The sequence below is a fragment of the Aphelocoma coerulescens genome (genome assembly GCF_041296385.1).
Source record: "Aphelocoma coerulescens isolate FSJ_1873_10779 chromosome Z unlocalized genomic scaffold, UR_Acoe_1.0 ChrZ, whole genome shotgun sequence".
NCBI lineage: Eukaryota > Metazoa > Chordata > Aves > Passeriformes > Corvidae > Aphelocoma > Aphelocoma coerulescens.
The window spans coordinates 25,498,281-25,522,366 of NW_027184085.1; the positions used below are offsets into that span (position 1 = coordinate 25,498,281).

At 36.4% G+C, this 24,086-nt stretch overlaps 1 protein-coding gene across 2 annotated transcripts in view; it reads right to left on the minus strand.

Annotated features, from left to right (window-relative positions):
- The window catches only part of TNPO1 (transportin 1), a 75,405-nt gene that overhangs the window by 14,964 nt on the left and 36,355 nt on the right, over positions 1-24,086 (minus strand). For both annotated transcript variants that reach the window (XM_069000853.1, XM_069000854.1), the window contains 17 exons: positions 21,704-21,853; positions 18,217-18,323; positions 16,970-17,103; positions 14,620-14,701; positions 13,823-13,945; positions 13,224-13,342; positions 10,866-10,926; positions 10,118-10,286; positions 8,455-8,607; positions 6,998-7,223; positions 4,193-4,364; positions 2,889-2,975; positions 2,003-2,110; positions 1,669-1,827; positions 1,488-1,575; positions 417-515; positions 107-202 (listed from right to left, as the gene is read on the minus strand). In XM_069000853.1, coding sequence (XP_068856954.1) covers positions 107-202; positions 417-515; positions 1,488-1,575; positions 1,669-1,827; positions 2,003-2,110; positions 2,889-2,975; positions 4,193-4,364; positions 6,998-7,223; positions 8,455-8,607; positions 10,118-10,286; positions 10,866-10,926; positions 13,224-13,342; positions 13,823-13,945; positions 14,620-14,701; positions 16,970-17,103; positions 18,217-18,323; positions 21,704-21,853 — 2,133 coding nt within the window. The remainder of the gene's footprint in view (positions 1-106; positions 203-416; positions 516-1,487; positions 1,576-1,668; positions 1,828-2,002; positions 2,111-2,888; positions 2,976-4,192; positions 4,365-6,997; positions 7,224-8,454; positions 8,608-10,117; positions 10,287-10,865; positions 10,927-13,223; positions 13,343-13,822; positions 13,946-14,619; positions 14,702-16,969; positions 17,104-18,216; positions 18,324-21,703; positions 21,854-24,086) is intronic.

Genomic DNA, 24,086 nt, shown 5'->3' on the forward strand with positions numbered 1-24,086 from the left:
ACATGACAAAATCAGTTCTGGTGTGGTTCCCCTATGCAATTTAAAAAATAATTTAAAAAAAAGTCTTCTAATTTCCTTCACCATGTACAGTTCATTTTTTGGGTACCTGTGTTCTCTAACAACGTCTTTGGTGTGTTGGGTCTGTTAATTATTTCTACAAGCTGGTGCAAGACCATTGGAATATAAGGCTGCATTTCTATACCTGAAACAACAATTTAAAAAGAAATTCAGAAGAAAATGACCATTAATATACATAATGTAAACAGAACATGTACACTTAACTTACTAACAAGGAGAAAAATCACAAATGTAATTTAAATCTAAATATAAAGGTATCACTTGAAAAAATTTCTCCCAAAACACCCAGACGAATAATTCTAAATGTGCAGAGACTTAAAGAAAAAATTAAATCTTACCCATCTGGATAGAGATTTCTCCAATTGCCCAGGTGGCATTGTTACACACAGAAATGAATTCAGGGTTTAGGTTGGTTCCCAAAATTGGCATGAAATCAGCTAGAAAGAAAAACATTTTCAAATCTCATCACACAATACAACCATCTTGTCCCATTAGTTTAGGACTGTGAGGGGAAAAAAAGGGAATGTCTCAGAAAAAGATAATGTAAGCCTATTTAAATACCTGGAAAGTGTTAAATGCAAATTAACAAGAGCTATATTCCAGCTATATATCAGATTAATGTGGAATTTACAAACTAAGCAGATAAATGCAAATATTTTCAAATTATGCTTTTAAAATCTTCCTAACAGGCTTATCTTTATGTAACTTTTATGTAGAAACCTTTTTCTCTCCTTCCCTTGCTCAGGTGGGAGCAGAGAGAGGAAGAGAAGAAAAAAAACCCAGCTACAAGTACTAGTGGTTTTATCATATGGTTGAACATCCCCCAAATCACCTGGATAACCATGTATTCAGCTACCCTTAAGAAAACAACAAAGACCAGAAGGCAATCACATTTTTGATTAAATTAAAAAAAAAATTAGTCAAAAAGGTCATTATAACATCTGCCAAATAAAATTTTAAATTCCAAGCCTATCCAAGCATTCATTTGGCAAGTGCACCTCAACAGTATCTGTGGGAAGAAACAGCAAATATTGTGGAAGTGTATCACCAATGCTACTTCCCACAGAAATAAAAAACAAGGCAGAAAAACAAAGTAAAACCTATCCTCTAGCCCATTTTTTGATTTATATATTATATGTATTTTTACTTAACAACAAATTCTAGTAGAACGAAAAGAGCTATAAAAATAAAGAAGAAAAATGAACTTTTGCATTGTCTACAAAAATAGGAACATGTTTTCTTAATATACAATTCAAAGGACAAAAGACTACAGACTCTTGTGGATAAAGGAAAATGACTGTGTACAACACCCTAAAAAGGCAACCCACAGAACAGGGAGTTTAACAACGGCTAATACAACCCCTTAGACACTTACAAAACAAGTCGTTAAACACGTAAAAGAAACCTACCGATGCAAGGTTTAACATGCTGAAAACACGCCTTCGTCAGGTCACCTAACAATGCAAAAGAACTCTGCCGTACCTCAGGCATTTTGTCCTAAAGAGAGGAAGAAAAAAATTACAATTCTAGAAGAGTTTCTGATTGTCTGAATAAAGAAAATGTTTGGTTCAAATAGCTTACTCATCTCACCTGCATACATTGGTACATTAGTGTCAGGATATTGCTGCGAGCCACTAGCTGTTCAATGTTGCCTCCAAGTCCTTCAGCTAAACCACTGAGTAAATCAAGAGCCACAATCATGAAATCTTTATCTGGAGCCTCATATTGGTCTGGCTGTGCATTATGCAACTGCAACAAATAAGTACACATTTTTAAAATTATACTAGATTTTCTCAGGAGTATGCATAAAAAGTTTCAGAACTGCATCTTCATTTAGATATTCAATTTCCCTCCAAACCTCTGATTTCACACAGTTAACACATTGGTTTAGCGAAGTATCATGGGAATAGTTATAGCAAAATACCATGGCTTGTGCAAGTGTCTTCTGCACCAGATTTACACAACGCTGGTACACAGGTTCACAGTATGGAAGAAAGCCAGATTGCAAGGCAGTAGCAACTGACGACAGGCACTGGAATAAAAAAAAAAAAGAGGAGAGAGAAAGCAGTCACTACTTTTCCTCACATTCCTGAAGAGTCTTTTACTTGGGAGAGGCAGCTTGGGGGACATTAGGATTTTAAGTACACCAACATGTAACTGATTAAGTAAACACAACCTAGAAAGGCAGTACTGATTAGCTGAGCCAAGGCAACTATCAGCAAGTTGTTACTCACTCCTGTGTATGCCAGTTGAAAAAATTTCTCAGCAACAGCATCTTCTTAGAGGTAGCCAAGGAAATGCATACAAAACCAGTTATGATAATTCAGACAGCACTTACACCAAACTGCAGTATCTTGACCATCAACAAGCCCTAATATAACCTAAGAGTTACAAAACTAATTTTTCTAGAGGTGTTTTCCTGCTTCACAGTCAGAAAATACAGAGCATTAGACTACATAGCCTGGTTCATACCTTCTTCAGCTTGTCTGACAATAGTTTTAATGGAAGGATGAAGGGAGAGCAAGGAGAGAGAAGAATAAAAGGAAGATAGAACCCTTTTATTCCCTAAAACAATCCTATGACAGAAAACACTCCAAAATGGCAGGAAAAAGTCTTAAATATTTCTGCTAAACCTAAGGACATTTATTCAGTCATAAAATTTTCTTACCACAGTCAGGATATATTTTCCCTAATGGAAAACAGCTAACATTGTCAGCTTTTATAGTCATATTTCCTAGTAAGAACACCTTTAGTAGAAAATATAATTTCTAAAATAAGTTGATAGAAAATATGCACATTTCAACATTTACCTCTAATAAAGGGAAGAGATCTTTATCTTCATCCTTCAGCATGTTCCACTTCTGGATTAATGGAGGCATTAGCATCTGAATATATTCCTGTTTAGGATGAAAATGTATCAGCTGCTAAAACACTCTACTGCATACTATTTTATTTCAAAGCTAAAGAAGAACTGAAATATATTCTACTTTTTCAAAAAACCGAAATATCAGGTGTACTGTAATTCAATCACTGTTGCAATTCACAGATATTTTAATACTAGAATTTACAATTTGTTTTGGTATTTTTTCCTAAAGCACATAAGTACCTTTACAAAGGGAGTCTTTTCCTCCAGGTTTGGTTTCAGCATAGCTGCCTGGGTTATTATGATTCTATCTGACTGCCTCAAGGCATACAGAAAACATTTTTACATTTACATGGTGGCTCTACAACTGCCACCTGCTTCTCTCAACCACCTTCCACTGCCCTGATACTACAACCCTATCTCCATGACCACAAGTTCTGAAACTTCTTCCTGAAACTAACCATCCATGAAAAAAGTAATCTCCTATCTCTCAAGAAGGAGGCACTTAGGCCTATACAAAGCTGGCTGACTTGCACAGCCACAGTCACAAGGACATTAAGCAAGGCACGTCTAGAGTAGTGTTGCTCCCAGAAGGTATCTAAAGAGTCAACAGATTTTGCTATGTCCAATGGTACAAAATTCTAAATGACTAAAGAAAGTCCCACCCTCATGAGGAGCTGCCATTTAGCTTCCTGCTGTCAAATGCCAAGATGGCCAGGCTCAGAGAGAGACTGAAAAACAGGTCCTTTGATGGTGTGGGGTCCAGATGGCAAGTAAAATACCATGGAAACAACTAAAAATGTTTTTTTCTAGGGCATTTATGTCATTAGAAACACTACAGAGAAATGAAACAAGTCTCAATAACCATCATAAGATGCAAACATATGACATGTACATCTTCTACTAATTAATACAGGTACAGTAAAAAAAAACCCATTACATTTGCCTGTCCAAAGGGGTATATATACTGATATCTCCTCTGAGCTAAAATACTTTTGAGCATGAAGGAGAAATCATGATGTGATCACAACACACCACACACTATTGCTTGTTTACTCAAAATGGCAAATATTTGTGTAGTAGGAAAATTATGTGCAGTCTATGTATTTAATCTGTAAATATGGAGCACAATAAAAGGTACATGGAAATATCAGCATTTCTGGTTTATAACATGTAAAGCACACTACAAAAAACACTGAACAAGTTTTTCGAATATGCTAAGTCCTTCTACAGAACATAAAGTATACTCACTGGTTTATTTAGATGATGTCCTACAGAATCTGCTAGGGTTCCTATAGCATCATAAAGAATGAGCAGGTTTTTATGCTGGTATTTACTAAATGCGAAGACCAAAGTGTCAAGTATATATGCAAGATAAGGAACAAGCTCTGTACAAGCCTCCTCTTCTAGAGTAGCAAAGGCACTGAAGGACAATAAAACAAGTTAGTACCTTGGACAAAATGAAACAAGACGACCCCAAAATGCCCTACTTAACCTATTTCTGTTTAAACATAAAGCTGTATTTAGTCCTCGAATTCAGGTAGGATATGCTTCCAAAAAGGTAATACTTAGATAACTTTGATATTTTTTGACTGAACACAGGATCACCCATAAGGATCCATCTCTTACATTGTAAAGAACAAAATTTTAAAATATTGCCATAAAACTCATTAGGGATATGGAAGCCCCCCACTATAAAGAAAACTATTAGCAGAAAAGTTACAATATACTAATTAAAATAGAAGGAACCATAATAAAAGCTGATTATTTAAGTTAAATTGGACCACTATCGAGTTAAAAATGGACTACTATCCTTAATGTATACAGTAGCTGCACCTAGATATTTTGGTGCTGTTGTGCCAGTACAATGCAAACATCAGCCTGTACTCTCAGCAGTTCACCACACAGAAAAAGATATAGACAGACATGGAAAACTAAAAGCAAATAAAGAGGATGAACAGTTTTAGCTGCTCTTGGTCAAAGCACACACCATGACATCATGGAAACATTTCAGCTTGTCTATGCAGTGCTTGAACGGCAGCATTAAGAAAACCCATCCAAACCAAACCAAAACAAAACAATCCCCCCACACCAGACATGCTGCTTCAGAGAAACATTAATGAAAGGAAAATAATATGGAGCTCTTGAAGATTCACTGGCCTAGCTTTGTCAACAAGATTATTATTAGCTTGTCTCTGCACTAAAAATGCATGCATCACTGCACGAGGTGTGTGCTACCAAATGCAGAAATGCCGTTTTCTTAACACAAGGGAACTGTGAACACTAAATGGCTGGCATTCTTACTTTATTTACTCATTTATCATGTTATTCTGTTGTTATGAAGTGTTCTTTCAGAATACAATTGAAGGCATACAACTTGCGCAGGAAACTGTATTTCAGTTAAATTTCATTTTGTGTGTCGCCAACTTAAGGAGTAACTTCTTAAAAGCACAGATGTAAACTTCAGACATCTGATACCATATAGAAGTTAGGGACAAAAACATACAGTATCCTGTGACCAATCTTCAATTTGGTAGACATTAACATCTATGCAACTATTCACTGTTGGGATGAAGCTTTTTGTTGTTGTCCAAGAAGGTTCATTGTATTTCCTTACAATTTAAAAAGCTAGTAAATACATTTTGACTTGTAACAACTCTACATTTTCCTTACAGTTAAGTTTCCCAGACAGCTTATTTTTAGCTGCAACAGTAATTTTACTGAATCTCTGTTCAAAAGAAAGTATCTCAAAATATGCTCTAAGTCTGATAGTGAACTTTTATTAAAAAAAGAAAAAAAAATTAGGCATACTGTTTTAATATTTTAATTTTTAATATTTCCATTCTAGATTCCCTGTTACTATAAAAGTTTCCACGGCCCATTGCACATCCTTCATAAGCACCATGTGAGGTTATTTAACTACACTACAACACAGCTGTGTTCAACTAAATGCAGATTTTCAGCCATGTTTTGTACAAGGGAAGTTTGAAGAGAAGTGGAATATTTTCCTGTGGGGATTTTTTTTTTTGCTTGGTTGGTTGTTTTATCTGGTTTTTGGGTTTTGCATTTGGTTTTTTTTTTAATAGAATAAACAGAGAAGACATTAAAGCTACCCAAATTTCCTAGCCAAATTTTTGCAAACACTTGTTTGGAGACACAAGGAAACAGTATTTAATTCCTCAATCTCACTAAGTACATTTCACAAAGTCACTGTGTCTGTTCTCAGGCAAGGATATATTCACCCCTTTTGAGCAAAGCTTAGCCCAACAACCCTGAACTCATCACTGTCCTTAGGCACTACTGACATTTGGGGGTTGCTACTATTGTTATCATTTATTATCTATTATTATTATTTATTATTAGTTTCAGGTGTTCAGAGGCAGATGTAACTGCTTCTTGAAGAAATCTTAAAAGCTTGCTGTGTACACTCCAGTCTGACAAAAACTGACATGTACATTTTTTTTTTTGAGCCACATGCACAAGGGGTGCACCCATTCCCATTCTATTAATGTTGTGTCCACTAATTAAGCAATATATATATATTTTTTAAGAAGTAGACCAGGGGGAGAAGGGAATCTTATCTCCCAACATCTTGCTTCAGGAGAAGGATAATATGCCTTGAAATAATCATAACCGAAATGTTTTGGTAATGCTGAGCTAAGTATAACAGTATCAGTAATCCAATTACAGAATAGCTTTCCACTGTAATCAGTTCTGCCCATGTTCATAGACAATTTTAAAAAATGCCAAATTTCTGGTCAATGAAACATCATATATTGAAAATAAGTGTTGCAAATAGCTAATTTACTACAATAAATTATTAAGGCTGGTGTTTTACATACTCTGAAAATAAAGTGCACAAGAGCAATAGATGTTAACTTTTTCCATGTTATTATAACTTGGGAGAAAGTTGCATCTGCTCCAATGTAAGAGAAAGAACATTAAGAGCTAGAAATGGAGTCATGTATTCACTGATAAAGGCATTAAAATGCTTCCCACAGGAAAAAAAAAATACCAGCATCATGGATAGTGATGTTTGCTTAAGCTTTGGCTTACCTGCAGGCAGCTTCTTGTACTCTCTTGTTGCTATCCAAGATACGCTTTAGCAACTCAGTCATTAATGGCTTCAAGTATGTGTCTGGGGGTTGACTAACTACCCAGTGTGCATAGCGACTAAGAGTCCAGCATGTAATGGAGCGCACAAGAGCCTTTTTGTCAGAGAGGCACTGAATAAGGTGAGGGATTAGCTCTGGAAGATATGGAATCATACCCTGCATGCAGCCTGGAAAGAAAAATATAGCTACTGCAGTACCAGAATTAATGAAAAGTTCCATTATTTTCTGTTTCTGATGGAGAGACTTATTTTCATTCTCTATCACAGAGGAACACAACATGCGAAATTAAAAATACGAATATTTTAACAAAGCAAGTCTACCTAAAGTTCTACGATAAAGTTCTAAAAAAACCCCTTACATAAATAACAGTTATAGTAATTATAAGTATTATAATTATAATATTATATGATAAGTAAAATATTAAAATTCTTAAATAATAATTAAAATCTTCAATTAAACTTAGATTCTTTTCAATTACATTTCTACTTCAGTGCTACCCCAATCTCCAGAAATTTTGCTTTGTTCAATGCAGTATAGCAAGTACATCCAAATAAAGTTTCTAAAGCTTGAAGTTCCTATTTCAGTCTACTCAGAGTAAGCAAGAAAATACCAAGTGAAGAAAGACTGTCTTAACAACAAATCATCACATGAAAAAGGATTCCTTAAGAAATTCAAATTTCTTTGTTTTTCCTAAAATTGTACAAATATTGACCACCAATAAAAGCTGCACCCTTCAAGTCAGCAAGGGCAGTAAGACTCCAAGATTCGTCAGAAGTACTAACTTCCACCTTGTTGGACTTCAAATCAAAAGCAACTAAAAATTTTCTAGTAGCAGTAAAAAAAGTATGTTCATTAGACACTGTGGGAAAAGAAATATAATCCAGGCATGGATGCAAATCTACTTCTTTAGCATTCAAAAAGGAACAGAGATGCTGGAACTCCAGGCAAAAAGCCAAGCAAGACTGTGAGTAAATAAAAAAGAATGGAAGTTAGCCTATTTTAATTGGAGAACCATCTACAAAAGGCATCTTAGTGTACTGAAATCACAGGAGTGGTCTTCTCCATTTCTGAAAACACTTAAAATCTAAGTCTAAAATTTATTAAATAAGTTATCTTCTATGAAATCAAGGTAGTATTTTGGCAGAGATCAACAATTGTATACTGCAAAGTTTAAAAAGGAAGAAATAAAAGAAATTATGCAATCTGTTTAGCCTCCCAAACGTGCATAAGTGTGAAAATGAAAAATAAAATAACTTCAGTCACCTATCAGAATATGATGAGATTAATCACCAAAACCAAATCAGCCAAGGACACATACTTGTTTGCATTAGTAAGTTCACCTGAGCTGCTTTAGAACCAATTAAAAAATCAGCAACCTGATATGAACTGTTGCCTTACCTTCAGCAATTGCACCAAGAACAAGGATACCAGATTCTTTAACTACCCACTCGGGGTGGAAGAGCAATTCCTTCAACAGTGGCAAGATGTGTGGCAGAAGTTCATCACGAAATACATTAGCTAGGACATCTAGGGCAGCAGCAGAACATTTCCCTGAAGGGAATTAACAGTGTTAATCTCTGCTTATTATACAAATAGTTGTAGTTAGGCAATATAATCCCCTTTTTAACTCTGAGCTGCCAGTGGATTCTCAGTGCATGAGCAGGAAACACACTTCCACTCCATTACACTACACAGAGATACACCGTGCTCCTGTGCAAAGCCACAGCTTTTAGAAAGTCATTTTTATTTAATATCAGTTCCTTCCTGATCTGTCAAAGAATTGCACTGGTCTCATTAGTAAGCAATGCTGCTAATTGTCAAACTGTGCTGGTGCTTCCTCTCTGCTCAAACTGGAAGTCAAATACAGAACACTGGACACGAAATAGGGCACACAATTCTGATTTTCAGATAATAAAAATTTTCACAAATCCAGGTAACATATAACATTACAGATTTCTAAACTGTTCTACTCTTTCTCTTTTAGGCCACCATTCCTGAACAACTTCAGCTTTCTCACCTTTTTAATCAAAACCATGCATCACAGGGCACCTTACGTCATTTGAACTTTTTCTCAGAAAAGGCGTATTTAATTCTGCAATATCTACACACAGCAGTGGCAAGAAGAGCATTAAGAATACAAAATTATACTTTTTTCCCAAGATGCAGCTTTACAGAAACAAGCATATTTGCCCTCATATTTTCAACAATAATTCTCCAGATATGTCTCAAAATTGTTTAACCATAACCCTGAAGTTACATTCTCCTGTTTTAAAAACTTGTGGCCTTAGGAAAGAAAACCCTATATGGCTATGTCCACATCTCAAAGCATTATTCCACAATGAGGCTGTTTGCAATGCATATTCAAATCAGATTCGTCAGAATTTCACTAGCTATTTCGTGTCACTGAACTTTAGAAACAGTATGTGGTGTTTTTTTTCCTTGTAACATGGCCTATTAGCCTAAAGGTCCTATGACCCTCACAACAGGCCACCTGAACTCTGGTTTCCTCAGAGCCATCTCCTATGTTCACAAAAACTAAAGTACTGCATTCTGGTCAGAAGCAAATTCTCTACAGAGAAAAAAAATATTTGTAATGGCCATAGGTAGTAGAATGTTCACATGGGAATAAAAAACAAACCAAACTGAATGAAACCCAATTTCAGAGAGAGGACTGAAATTAAAGAAAGCATTACTAAGCTTTTTTTTTCTGTTTTTATACTGAAATTAAATAAGTGATACAGGATTTTTATTATTTCATAGAATTAAAATTCTAAGTCCAAAAGCTCCATTGAATTGTATCAAGTAAATATTTTTAACTCGATCTGCCATATTAAAAACAAGCTTACAGATGGATAGCTTTCGTCAATACAGTTATAAAGTCCAAGTGTCATCTGAAAGGCTCCCCCTCCAACATACCCACCAATTATGCCAGCAGATAGTTATTTCTGTAGTCAAAAACAAAGCCTCAGTACTCCTATACACAAACTTGTCTTTTTACTGTGGTTCTTGTACTATGCAAGTAGCTCTAGTTTAAAGCATTTCACACATTACTTTGACATACTTAAATTCCAGTCAGAAATAGTATCATCATCATCAAGTTCATCATCATCATCGTCATCATCTTCAATACCATCTTCTTCATGTTGCTGAGCCACCGTCTTTGAACGATGAAAACGAGGCCTTATGTCCTGCTCACTATCTGGAATAGCTTCGTCTTCTTCAACATCCCCCTGTCATCAAATTGTTTTATCAGATAAACTAGTCCAACTGTATTGCTCAAGGAAGTTAACAATGGAGTTTTAGTTCAAGATTTGGTACATGTGTAAAAGATTCACATCCCACCTGAGCTGCCACAAAAATACCACTGTTCCTGTGTTCTACTACTGCATTTACCAGAAATTACTCAATTACTCAATGAGAATGAAATAGAAAGAAGTGATTGAGAAATTCTGATACACAGACGTATGTAGTGATGGAAAAAGCCATGTATTCAACCTAGAAGGCATTAGAATGAGTTCTGAACATACTTTAATGCTGCATTCTTGCAGTAGTTCATGGTAATAGTATCCCAGCTCTGCCCAAATTGTGTGAGAGGGGACTGGGGCAAAGCAGAAGAGCCACACATTTTTTTCCAATAAACATGGCATCAGTTGCATTTAGTAATTGCAACAGCATACCTTGCCCCAGAAAGCTAATTCTCCACTGAACAGATGGTAGGCTAGGCCTGCCCGTTCTGATCTGAATCATCCTAATTTATAGGTCAGAACGTAACAAACTATTCCAACAGAGTAGAAGAAACTGATGCTCACCTTCAACAGAATAATATCAATCTCTGAATATTTCATACCATTTACCAGCACAGGTATCAGCCTACAAAGAAATATTTATACATATCAAAACAACACATAAAAAAGCAAGCCAGCTTTCAGTTACATGGGCCATAATTTTGGTTGTGACCCTCACCTCCAACTCAAAAGAGAAATACCTTAGCCTGATAAAAAGAGCAGTAACAAAATCAAGTTCCATGTCATAAGATTCATCAATACTTTGTAATGAGAAAAAGTGTTATTTCAAATTACAAACTTTTAAATAGAAGTAGCCAGATGGCACAACTGATGAACTTATCCTGAAACAACTTTCAGAAATTACATCTGTAGGTTTTCCAGTAAGAATTCAAACTCCCATAATATACATAAGTTGATTCTTGCCAATAGTACTTGTCACTTTATTTACTTGTGAATGAAGACTCTACCTCATCACTGTCAAAGATGGAGGCCTAACTACATAAAGTTCTCCTATCACCTCGTGATTACTTCAGGAGGACAAGCCTTCAACCTTGCAGAAATCTTGACTAATTCATATTAGGATTTACTTCATTATTAAACAGGTTATGGTTATGGGGCTCCAACTGCACAGATGTATAGCTAAAAAAGTAGTAAGGGAAAAAGTCAAATACTTCCCATAAAAACATGTTTGCCACAATAAAAGAAAAAATCCGTAAGAATATATAAGCCACAGGAAACCATGGATGACGCAGCAACAGTGACAGACTCAATCTTGCTATATTCTGCAGGTGAGTACTGTTTTTGAAGGTATCAGGCTTACTCTAATATTCATGCACTGCAATGCCACATTACATTTTAAACTCTGAATGAAGGAATAATAAGTATAAACATTATCAGCAATTCAGTGGCATTTCTGCAGCATACTTTGTGAAGTATACATTGTATAAGAACGCTACAGGCATAAAATGGAACAGATACTAGAAACCACATGAACAAGTTTTAAGAAGATCTTGTCCCACTTTTAATTTAACTTAAAAAATTTTAAGATTACCAAGTACTGACAAGCTTATATAGCTTCCTAGTGAAACAAGACTTGCCAACAAATAAGTTGCCTTAAACACGCATGACATTGAAAGATCTTGGGGAAAATATGCTGTGACTCAATAATAATTTGTTTTTCTAGAAATGTAAAAGCTTTTTTAAAAAAATGAGTATGATGCTGTTGCAGTGTCAAGGTTCATGTAGGCCAAAAGAGATTTAATACTAGTAGTTATTAACTATGTGATGTGTGTTGGGAATTTGTACTGTGTACTATCATTCTTTTGCCTTTTGAACTACAAAAGTAGGAATTAAATCAGACCATTTTAAAATTTAAAAATAATTTTTCACAACTTATTCTCCTGGTTTTAACTCCTATTCTTTCTCTGCTACAGTACATGTTTTAATCTCAATTTTCTACTTTTTAATTGGTTAAAAAAACTGAAATTTTGCTTCCTTTTTTTAATTACTTCACATCTACAATGCTTATTTCTGCTGAGATGGGTGTTGTCTCTTCTGTCATTCTATTCTTCCACTCAAAATCTTGAGAGAACCCTCTCCTAATTTAAAAATCTTCAATGCATATATGAAAAGAAAGAATATTCATTTTCTGGCAATAAAGAATTAATTTCCTGTTGTAAAAGACCTCAAATCAGTCTGGAGGAAATTGCAAGCACTGTTGCAGACATAAAGATGCTTACACTCCAAACATGGATATTTACTCCCATTCAATAAAAGATCTATCTCTTGAGGCATAGGAAAACTTTTTGAAACTTCAAAAAAGTAGGTTTTGAAACTACTATCAGGCTGCATAAATATGAAGGAACAAATTGTACAGGCATTCTTCAAGTTTAAATTGTAACAGTAATTGATAAAAAATTGATTTCTAAATCCAAGTCATGTCATTTTGGTTTATGCTCTTTTTAAAATGAAGAACCCTTTGCATAACTATGCACATTGAAGCATTGCACAGAGATGCCTACATCAGCAGTAGTCAAAACAACATGTTCATGGTACACACCAGATATTACGGGTAATGTCACGTGGAGTTGTTCACTTGAGCTTAAGTGCATTTTACTGTATCTTTGCATTCATGTGAAACGTAGCAGCTTGTTAACTTCCTAGCAAGCACTACAGCAACACAGTTAAGTTGTTTCTGGAGTTCACTGGGTCTGAAACCCTCAGAAGTCTTTTCAATTTTACTATGCACAAGAACTAGCTATGGAAGAATTCTTCTAAGCTGCAATGACATATACACTGTCTTTAAGAGTATCCATGAATAAGTCCACTGAAATTTTAAGAGGACTGTTTCAAAATAAATGAGTTGTAATTCTTGATACTTACTTAGTAAGATGCCGACATAATACCTCTTTACAAATCGGCTGTTCAGCCAAAGTCAGCCAAAACTCACAAGCCTCCAAAGCCACATTTTCATCTTGGTCCTGGGTCCTTTGAAGCATGTACTACACAATATAAAAATTAATTACTTGTATAAAATAGAACATTTATGTAAGAACTTTTTCATTAGCAGCCCAAAGAGCATCTCAGCAATGTAAAATACCATGCCTTAACCTTGTTATGGTCAACACACCCCAAAAAGTGACAGACAGCTTCAATGTGTAAACCGAAGCAGTTTCAGCACTAGTGCTAGATTTTTAACATAATCTTCTCACTTAGGGTCAAGCAATGCCTAGCTGTGATTCCAGTCATTTCAGGCTAATTACTTTAATGAAGAATAAACAACTGCTATATGCACTGCCTGTCAAACACAATGTCAAGTTGGCAATTAGATAAGAATAAAGTTTTGCAATCTCAGTCTTAAAGGGAAACAAAGAATCAGCAAGTGCAAGAGCAACATACGTGTTCTAAAGAATGCTTTTTATTTATTATTTTTGCAGCGTCAAACAGGGGAATCTGCAGAACATCTAGGAAAGGAGACTCACCTCAACTATACTAATCATATGAGGAAGCAGGCGATCCATCCGAACTTCCAGCAACATTACCAGAGCACGGCAAACATTTTTGCGTACTTCAGGCTCCTCATCACCAGCCAATGCAAAAAGATTCTGTTGGAAGTAGTAACAGTTGAAAAACCTCAGTTCATCACATTCAGCTTGTATGAAAAGTGACATTACTGGCTGACTAAAGGAGACGTACTTTTGTACTTGCCCAACCCACACCTCAGAATACTATTTCATTTTTTAAAGACGTATGGGTTAGCAAATTAACGCTTCAGTCTCTCAGTGTGTATTTTATACATGAACGTGACACTGTATATTAACACTGGCACAGGAACAGTACTTCCTGGATTATTTTTACCTCCTAAACATAAATTGTGTCAGTACACAAGAGGAGCAAATCAAATAGTCCAGACAATCCGGAGCCCTTCTCATCCAAGTTCAGTAACAGCATTCAGACAGGCAGACAGGCCCCAGTGACATGCACTTCTCAGGACAGGTCAGAGAGACAGACTGCTGCCATTACTTTTGCACCTTTACACAAGAGCTTCCCCTAATTAGGAAAAATCTTTTGAAATACACCTACTTCTTTCGCTTACAGAGTGGTTAACTCTGAGCACAAGCATACAGAATGAACTTCAATCCATGGGGACTGAAGCTAAGAATGGGCAACCAGAAATGCAGAGTTTAGGGGTAGAGGTGGATGTACAACATAGTTCAAGCCTCTTGATAAATCAGATAGGTAATTTGACTTAAACGTCCTACCTAGAATACATACCCACCTCAATAAAAGAATCTATGTGCAACATAAGAGCTTGAGTTCTGCTGATGATAAATTGATTGACACATGCCACTGCATGAGACCTACAACAGAAAGAGTTAAAATATATGTTTCATGAGTTAAAAACATTTTTTTAAACTGTACTCAGCCATCAAAAGCATAAACTAAGTATCTTCAAAGGCAAGAGAGAACAAATCTATGCAGCTGTAGCATTACCAAGCAAAATTACTAAACTACATTTTAACTACTGCCTTTTACTCTTACATACCTAATAAATATTTAAAAATAAAGTATTCCGTGAATAGAGTAGTAGGATGACTACAGCTGGCGTATTTGTTCTGAACAGTATGTATGTTCTTTTTGAGCATATTATGACTGTGATATTCTCAGATAGTAATAATTCCATGCAAGTCAACATGGCAATATTTTAGCCTGATCTTCTTCGTTGTTGAGACCACCTTTGCAATATGTTTAGAATTTAGTGAGACCAGAATATGTCCACAATGTAGATGTAGCTTAGAACAAAAACACACTGGTAGTTGGATACCTACTGAAACACTTGTGGAAGAAACATTCTAAGAAATGAAGCACTGTTCTTCTAACCCATTTTATGCAAAGCCATTACTTAAGAGGTCTTTTTCATTCTCCAACACAGAAGTCAAGTTCTCAAGGTAGAGGCACAAGGCAAAACTAGCTGTAAAACGCTTTGAATATTCATTACAGTATTTTTACTACTGTAACTCCAAATTTCTATCCTATTTAGACATTTCCTGGAAGACTGTGACATAAAACATTGTTCAAAAGTTGTCTTTTGTGTGAATAGAAGTATTGTACTGACACTACTAGTCCTTTTCATACCTCAGCACTATGTACTGAAATTACGCTGTGGGTTGGCAGGTAGCCTGCTTTAAACTTTAAACTGGTTTAAGTTTCAAAGCCATGAACATCACAGCATAGGAAAGAAGCGAAAGACCATACAGTGTGGTAAGGAAAAAAGAATGCTTTTCTTCCTCTTTTCCAGCTCCAGAGAATTATTAAGTTTATCTTTCCACAAGACCAAGTTCTCACTTTGTTACATGATTTTCTTAGCAAACTTCTTTTATAGATGATTTTCTGAACTGTATTACAATCCTATCTTGAGTTATAATCTTCATCTTAGTCTTCACTATCTACTACTCTTGGCAATAAAGAACTGCCACCTTAAAGCTGTCAGATATAATTTTCAAACAGAAGATAGAACACATTTCACAGAATCATGAAGAATCATAGAACAGACGAGGTTGAAAAGCAGCTCTGGAAGTCATCTGGTCAATGCCTGTGCTCAAGGGGGGCCGCCTACAGCCAGCTGCCCAGGACCACATCCAGCTGGCTACTGAGTGTCTCCAAGGACGGATACTGCATCACCTCTCTGAGCAACCTGTGCCAGTGCTTGGTCATTCTCACAGTAAATAAGCTGTTTTCTGATATTCAGAGTGAACATTATGAGTTTCTGTTTGTGGCCACTGCCTCTGGTTCTGTCACTGGGCACTACTGGAAAGAGCCTGGACACTTTTTTTCCTCCCTCTCTTCAAGTATTTACATATGTTGATGAGTCCCAAGTCCCTTGGCATTTCCTGCTATGGCCCTTTGCTGGAGTCTTTCCAGTGTATCCATGCCTCTCTGGCACTGAACATTCCAGAACTGGACACAGTACTTCAGGTGTGGCCTCACCTGGAAGGTGAAGGGAAGGATCACCTCCCTTAAACCAGCTGGCAATACTCAAGCCCAGGATACCATTAGCCTTCTTTGTGGCAGGGACACTCTGTTGGGTCAATTCAGGGTAAAAGCTACTGCTCTTTGTAATGAATACTAGCAAATACCAATTTAATTCTGGAATTTTTCTTTTATATTGTTACTTTGGAGAGATTAATACAGTTTTACAGTGAAGAGATGATGAACCCATTTAATTTGATTCAGCTGAAAGTTCAGTTAAATGCAGAATTTGTTTCTGTCAGAACTCAGAAACTTTTGTCAGCAGAAGAATTTTCACTCTTCCATTGCTGAAGCCATTTCAAAAGGAAAGTAAAATTCTTATTTCTAATCAGAATATTAAGTTCTAAGCACAACACTGAATTTTTTGTAATAACATGCAAAAACTGAAACTATCTGATTTTCAGAATCATTGACTGATTGTATGAGGAGGTGACATTCTTGTATTAACTATGAAGATAAACATGAAAATTACTGATGCATGGAATCTCTGTGGGTCTCTGCAGGATCATTTAAAAAAGCTAAGTAGGTTTTAAACAGATCTACAAAATAATGTAAGTAAAATTTTAACAGGTAACTGTAAGTACAACTCATAAACGTACCGTATTTTTGGACTGCTGTGCTTGAAGAACTGCAAGAACTTAGGTATCATGATATTGAGTGGCCGGTCCAATACATCACTATCTAAAATTTCAGCGGAATCTTCACATATCTTCTGAAGAGCGCCAAAAGCGCCCTGTTTAAAAACGAATAAACAAATAAGTATCTTCTTTCGCATTTTGAAAAAAACAAAACTGAAGACTTCATATCGAATGGATAACTTCAGCACAACACAGTATGTAGCTACTTAATACTATAAATGCAGCCAACTAATTAAGATTAAATTGAAATATTCTTAAAGGCATTTTATTTAAACCAGCATCTGAGCATCTGTCAGCTCTCACACTGGGAGAGTCAGCAATGAATAAGTGGTAATTTTAGTTTGATTTGATGTTCCTCTATCCAAATGTATTTTTAAAAAATACTTAAAAGCTAATTCTTATTTGAGAAGTGAGTAGAATGAGGCAGAAGTATCCAAATTAATTGCATATATAATTGTATTTCCTTTCATAATTCACTATGGGGCAAAACAGAGATGATGGTCAATTTGAGTTTCACTTTCAAACGTAAGGGTTTTTTTCCAAGAGAAAGCAGCACCAGAACACTACATGACAGTGCGGCATCTTGGATCATTAGTCATCTCTGAGGTTCACTTTATACAAAATGCTTCACACTTTCATGGAGACATTATCAAGTAATTCAAATGGTGTGATCACAATATTTTTTCACACCAAACATAGCTTTATATATTTTCTCATAGTTTAGAACTGTTATTTACTTATTTCCCTTCATACAGACTGGACAAAACAGTTCATTTCATCTTGATATAACAATCAATCATTTTTCCATGTTAAGTTACAAGAAGAATGAACACTACTTTTATGTAAGAGAAAATTCAGCATCATCTTAATGATGCTAATGGTGCCTAAAAGATTAGGCATCACGGAGTGGTAACTTCAGGAGACTTCTCAGCTGAGATACTATGACTATCCATCTGCAATCTTATTCTGCTTTTATGCAAAGAAAATGTATTTGTTTGAATGAACAGTAAGAACGTGGACCACAGGTAGAAGAAAAAGTATCAAATCTGAGCCACTGTTCTCCAAGGAGAACACATGGGCACATATAAATACATACAGACATGCACACATGATATATATGTATATACACATATACATAGTGTGTGTGAAGAGAGATAAAAATAATCAAATTCAGATGATCATCTTCTATTTTCTATAAATCTCATTACCTCACAGGTATTGTAATCTTCAGAATCCAACAGGCTGCAAAGCTTTGGCAAGAGTTCAGGCCAATTCTGTAACTCCCCTTTTGAGGCAATGGTTGTTATCAGAATCCCTAAAAGAAACAGAAGAATGGAGAAAATGAGATCTCACATGCTTTTACTTGTTTCATATCAATTTTTCTTATTTTCCTCCTCTTAAATAGCTAAAGAACTAAGTCCAGTTAAGGACTGGCATGAATTAAAAGAGGAAGTATATTTAATTCTAAATGTTATTTGAAGGACTTTGAACAGCAAGGGCAGGTTGATCCTTCCTGCTGCTACAAAGGGATCAAACATTAGAAATCAAGCACCAAGTAACTTCACTTAAGGAAATTACAACATTTATATATCTGTATAATTTATAATTAATAACACAGCAGGGCAGCTTTGGCTCTAAGTTTACTAAACATTGTACAGATCTGGACCTTTAATAAATACAGAGTATCCTCCCCAAGTCACCGCTTTTTTACTACGATACAAAAGCACGAATGTGGGAATCTGTCATTCAATGAACTTACAACCCAGTGAGAAATTATGTGTTCACAACTTTACTGTGTTTACACTAAGCATTAAGGACACATTCTAAGACTAAGATACCTACTAAGAGCTTAAACACCATGGTAGGTCATCCAGTGAGGAGCTGTGAGAGCCAGTAAACAGACAGGTTAGCCCAAAGTGTCACTAATTCTGTTTGTTTCTAGCATATATAGAAATCTGGGGGAAAACTAGTTAGGTGACAGGGACAGAGAAGGCTACTTGTAAACTAGGACTTAATTTGTATGAGTCTATTTTGCTTCAATGCAAAATATAACAGCTAGCACAATCCTTAATGCTACTGGCAGTTACTTCTAATGAGTATGAACACAGAAGAACTCAATACTACTACAAGGAGCAATCTCCCAAGCAAAAAGTGATGGAAAAAGAGTCTACTCGCAATATGTAATTTTTCTTTGGAATAAAATGCTAAAATTCTTGTTAAATACACAAGAATAGAGGACAACATTACAGAGCAAAAGACATTCTGGACAGGACACACAGTAACTAAGAGATACTTTTGCATTGTTCCTTTGATGCAATATGCTGGATCTTTTCAAGGTCCTCGAAGTGGTTTCAGAGGATGAAACGGTATGGCATGCAATTCAGACCATACATGTCACTATGAACTTTCTGTACAGATGGTGGTTTGCCCCTGTAACGCCTGAAGTCAATTTCTCAACTCCTTAACTTTTAAAAGCTGAACTTTGTAACAAAATTCCCTCTCATAGGGCAATCATTAGCTTTCAATTTCCTCCTGCAGTGAAGCTCTCCAGTTCCACCACTACTTTCAAACACTTTAACTATTTTCCCTGCTTGCTTTCAAGCAGGAGCTACACTAAGGTCCTGCCCAGACTAGAGTTCCTAGAAAGCTTTAAGAACAGTTGCAGACACTTTCTAATGAGATGTATTTATATCCTGGTAGATTTGTGCGTCCTGAACAAATGCAGCTTAAACTTGAATCTGTATTTCAAGATTAGCACATGGGGTTTTAAAACCTGTACCACAGGTTAACAGCACAGAGAAGATACACTCTGCTACTCATTTGGGGACTAGAATAAGGATAAGTAAGGATAAAACAATGTGTAGTTATCATTTGGTCTCAAGTCATGCCCTTATTCTCCTCAGCAAGGCGACTTCTGAAGATGGGAATAATTACTTTGTTTCCATCTTGGCCAAAAGGTATCTGCTTTTGTCTGATTAGCACTAGATGCTAGAGACCACAAAGGAGAGTGAATACTGCATTAAATCCTCTCTGATGCCATTTTGACGTACTTGCTCATTTTGCTCTCAGAATTCCTGAGATGTTATTTGCATTTGGCTCATTAAATTGATAGTGCTTGAACTGCAAAAACATATACTCATCAGAAAGAGCAGCTCTAATCTGCACACGCCAACTCATGCTAAAGGCAGTCTAGGTAGGCAGTAATATCTTTACACCTCGCTAGTACCAAGAAACCAGTGGGTACTGGACCAATGTCAGACAGCTACAAGGATCCAATAATTCAAACAGCAGGGTGCCAAACACATGCAAGACAGCAACAATTATGCAAACATGCATCTTATCAGCTGCTACTCATCTTGAGAGTTCATACATGCTGAATAATCCCTGCAAGGATCACTTAAAGCTGAACAATAATTGAGCTACTAATCCACAAGCATTTCCTATCAGGAAAAATTTAAGAGCAACTGCTTGAAAACAACCCCCACATCTCCCAAAAGAACATCCCACAGACCATCACCTAAGACAGCAAACCAAATGGAGCTGGAATATGTTCCCTAGTTAGCTGCATAGTACTCCATTGAAAACTCCTATGAACAAAGAAGTAAGCATGACTCTTCTACAACCTGGAATTCAAAGAGTACCTACCACTCAAAGACTTGTTTCTACTCTCATTAGAATATTGGACATTAATAAAATTCATAGTAAAGCAGCTTGACAATGGACAAGACAGCAGGAAAAAGCTAAGAAATTAGTAATTTTCTCTAGTCTTAGGTTAGTCCGTAACCTGAATGCCTGGATAGGGAATCCTATAGAAAAAGCAAATGATTCTAAAAGAACAGTAACTGGTAGATGGTTTTATAAGAGGAGTTAACTGAGAGAAGCTGAATTTCTTTCTGAAATGACATCCATACCTACTTTCAATATTCAAATATATATTTTACATTTTTCTAGTTTTTGAGCAGACCAGGAAAATTACTACAATGTCGGAGGAAATTGTATTCTCAAAGAACAGACAGAAAAACAACTTTACCTTGAACTCAGTAAAAATAATACAAATATACCTATTTTATGAAACATGTGTATCAAAACAAGGTATTCACAAAATCAAAAATTCATGTAACAAATAAAACTTCTCACTAGAACTAGATGATTTTAAGGTCTCTTCCAACCCAAACCATTTCATGATTCTATGACACTATGAAGTTCTGTACACCACACTTTATCTACTGTTTTCTAAGAGAAGCTTTTTATGTGAATGCCTTAGGTATGGTATGATGATTCCCTGAAGGGATGTGCAGGGGTGGGTTGTAGAAAATCAGCTAACAGAAGTGTTTTCATTGATGCAATCAGAGTACTGGAATAGTTCTTAAGTCAGACCTTTGCTGTGTTCCTGTTTTTAGGTATATAAGCTGGCAGCAAGATGAATTTAAGTAGATTAAAATAAATTTATATTCAGTTACATTTCAAGAAATATGAACTGAATTGCTATATCACTTCTAAGATAACAGGAATTTAAAGTGCCATATCTTTATATTCACAATAATGACAAATATCATTGAAACACCGTGAAGTTGTGGCAATTATGAGAAACAAAAAATTTTAGGAGTTTAGTAACTCTTTATATCCTTAGTACAGCTCTCACCCATATTAGTAACATTTTCAGTATGCAGAGGACAGCATTAAGAACAAACTTACCTACAGTAGCTCTAATTAAGGGGGAGGAATCACCGATGTTGTTCAGACATTCACTTTTAATGAAGTCAGTTACCCCATTTGGAAAGTTGTGAAAATGTGCTTTTACATTATTCTTCAAGATAAGACCACTCAAGGAACGTGTTGGCTCATCTGCAACAGAAAGTAATTAGTCAACCTTCAATCGTCTCATAGGAATAAAGCAGATTTTCAAAACAATGCCACAGGACCAAAGTTTATATAGGGATATTAATCTTAATTTCCTTATCTCTCTTTCCAGCCACACCCATCAATTCACCTAGCAAACCTTTTCAGGTTCAGAGTACACAAATTAATCACCAACCACATAAAGTTCAACAAGCATAAGTGCCAGATTCTGCACTGGGGATGGGGCAACCCTGGATGTGCAGACAGACTGTGGAATGAGATGCTGGAAAGCAGTGCAACAGAAAGGGACCTCAGAGTTGATGGCAAATTGAACCCGAGTCAGCAGTGCCCTGGCAGCCAGGAGGGCCACCTGTGTCCTGGGGGCATCAGGCACAGCATCGCCAGCAGGGCAAGGGAGGGATTGTCCTGCTCTGCTCTGCACTGGGGCGGCCTCACCTCCAGTGCTGGGGGCTGTTTTGGGTGCCAGAATACAAGGATATAAAGCTATTGGAGAGTGTCCAAAGGAGGGCCACGAGGATGGTGAAGGGCCTTGAGGGGAAGCCGTGTGAGGAGCAGCTGAGGGCACTTGGTCTGTTCAGCCTGGAGCAGACTGAGGACAGACCTCACTGCAGTTACAGCTTCCTTGTGAGGGGAAGAGCGGGGTAGACTCTGATCTCTTCTCTCAGGTGACAGTGACAGGACCCAAGGGAATGGCCTCAAGTTGTGTCAGGGGAGGTTTAGGCTGGGTATTCGAAAAAGTTTCTTCACCCAGAGGGTGGCTGGGCACTAGAATAGGCTCCCCAGGGAAGTGGTCACCAAGCCGGACAAAGTTCAGGAAGAGTTTGGACAGTGCTCTCAGGCACTCAGGGGATTCCCGTGGTGTCCTGTGCAGGGCCAGGAGTTGGACTGGGTGATCCTTGTTGGTCCCTTCCAATTCAGCCTATTGTGTTGATTCTGTGATACAGTATCTCTATTCACTCAAAAGTAAAATATTGGATTACAAGCTCTACATTTTAAGAGAAAGTTTTGAATAGACACGTAAGCAAGGAATAGATCTGAAGTCACAGGATATAGGAAACTTTATTAAAGATATTTGTCAGCCAAAGGCATTCAGATATTCTGATTACACTGACTGGCTTGCTGCAACACTGATACTGTAAGGAACTGGTGACAAACCTGGTTTCACCACAGTAGGATATGGAAATGATGCAGGGACTGTGCAGTAAAACCTCTACCCCTATTCCCACAGAAATATAATGTTCAATTTTTCCACAAAGTAAGGTACTTAAATCCCTTCAGAAATGAGCTGTTCTGTTGATCTACTAAATTGATAATTAGAGGGAGAAGGAAAAAAAAAATCTTTGGACAACATTAAGAGGTCAAGTGTTACACAGTATGAGCCATAAAATAAACACAACCAGAACTGACCTGAATTGAGTAAGAATTGGAGTTCAGGCAACAGTTTGAATTCTGTTCACTGAGCTTTCTCTAAGTTACTGGGTCAAGTAGAGGAACAGAAAAAGAACAGCCTAGCCTTTTCATTTATAGTGGAGCAGATTCATGTTTGGTTCTTAACCAAGGGCATGAGTAACTTTGTATAACATCTGAGGTATGTTGAAAGTGAGATCTGAATGTTCTATATAGAAAGGGTTAGTTTGCAGTATAAACAAATTTAAATTTACAGTTTACAGCAATCCTAATAGCACTGGAAGCTAATTTTAATCAGCATTTTTACCACTTGTTGATTTTTTTCTATGAAGAGCTGATTTGGGTGAAATAAGGAATTCCTTTGTGCCAGGAATTAGTTTACATATGGATCTATTCCAGCCCTTCAAAACTATTATTATCCCAAAAGAAATAAGGAGAAGCAAAATAAGAGATACAACTTTCAAATATACTTTCAAACTAAAGCTACTGCACCAGAACACCAAGACTCTCACAACACTGAATGTCTGACTGACATGACTGATGGACATTAGACACTTTATACCAGTTAGAAGAGAAACAGAACTTTACAGAAGAGAAGGAATTGTTTGGCTGATCAGAAATTAAAATTCATTTAAATCAACTGATTTTGAGTGCCAAAACCAGACTGCCTTCATACATCTTTTAATCTTGTCTTCTATGCTTGTATTTCAGTTCTTTTAAAGAAGCATCAGTTAGAATGCTCCAGAACTACAAATGTATTGATACAGAAACAAACATGTCCTTTAGAATTCAGTAACTTCTTAAACCAGGA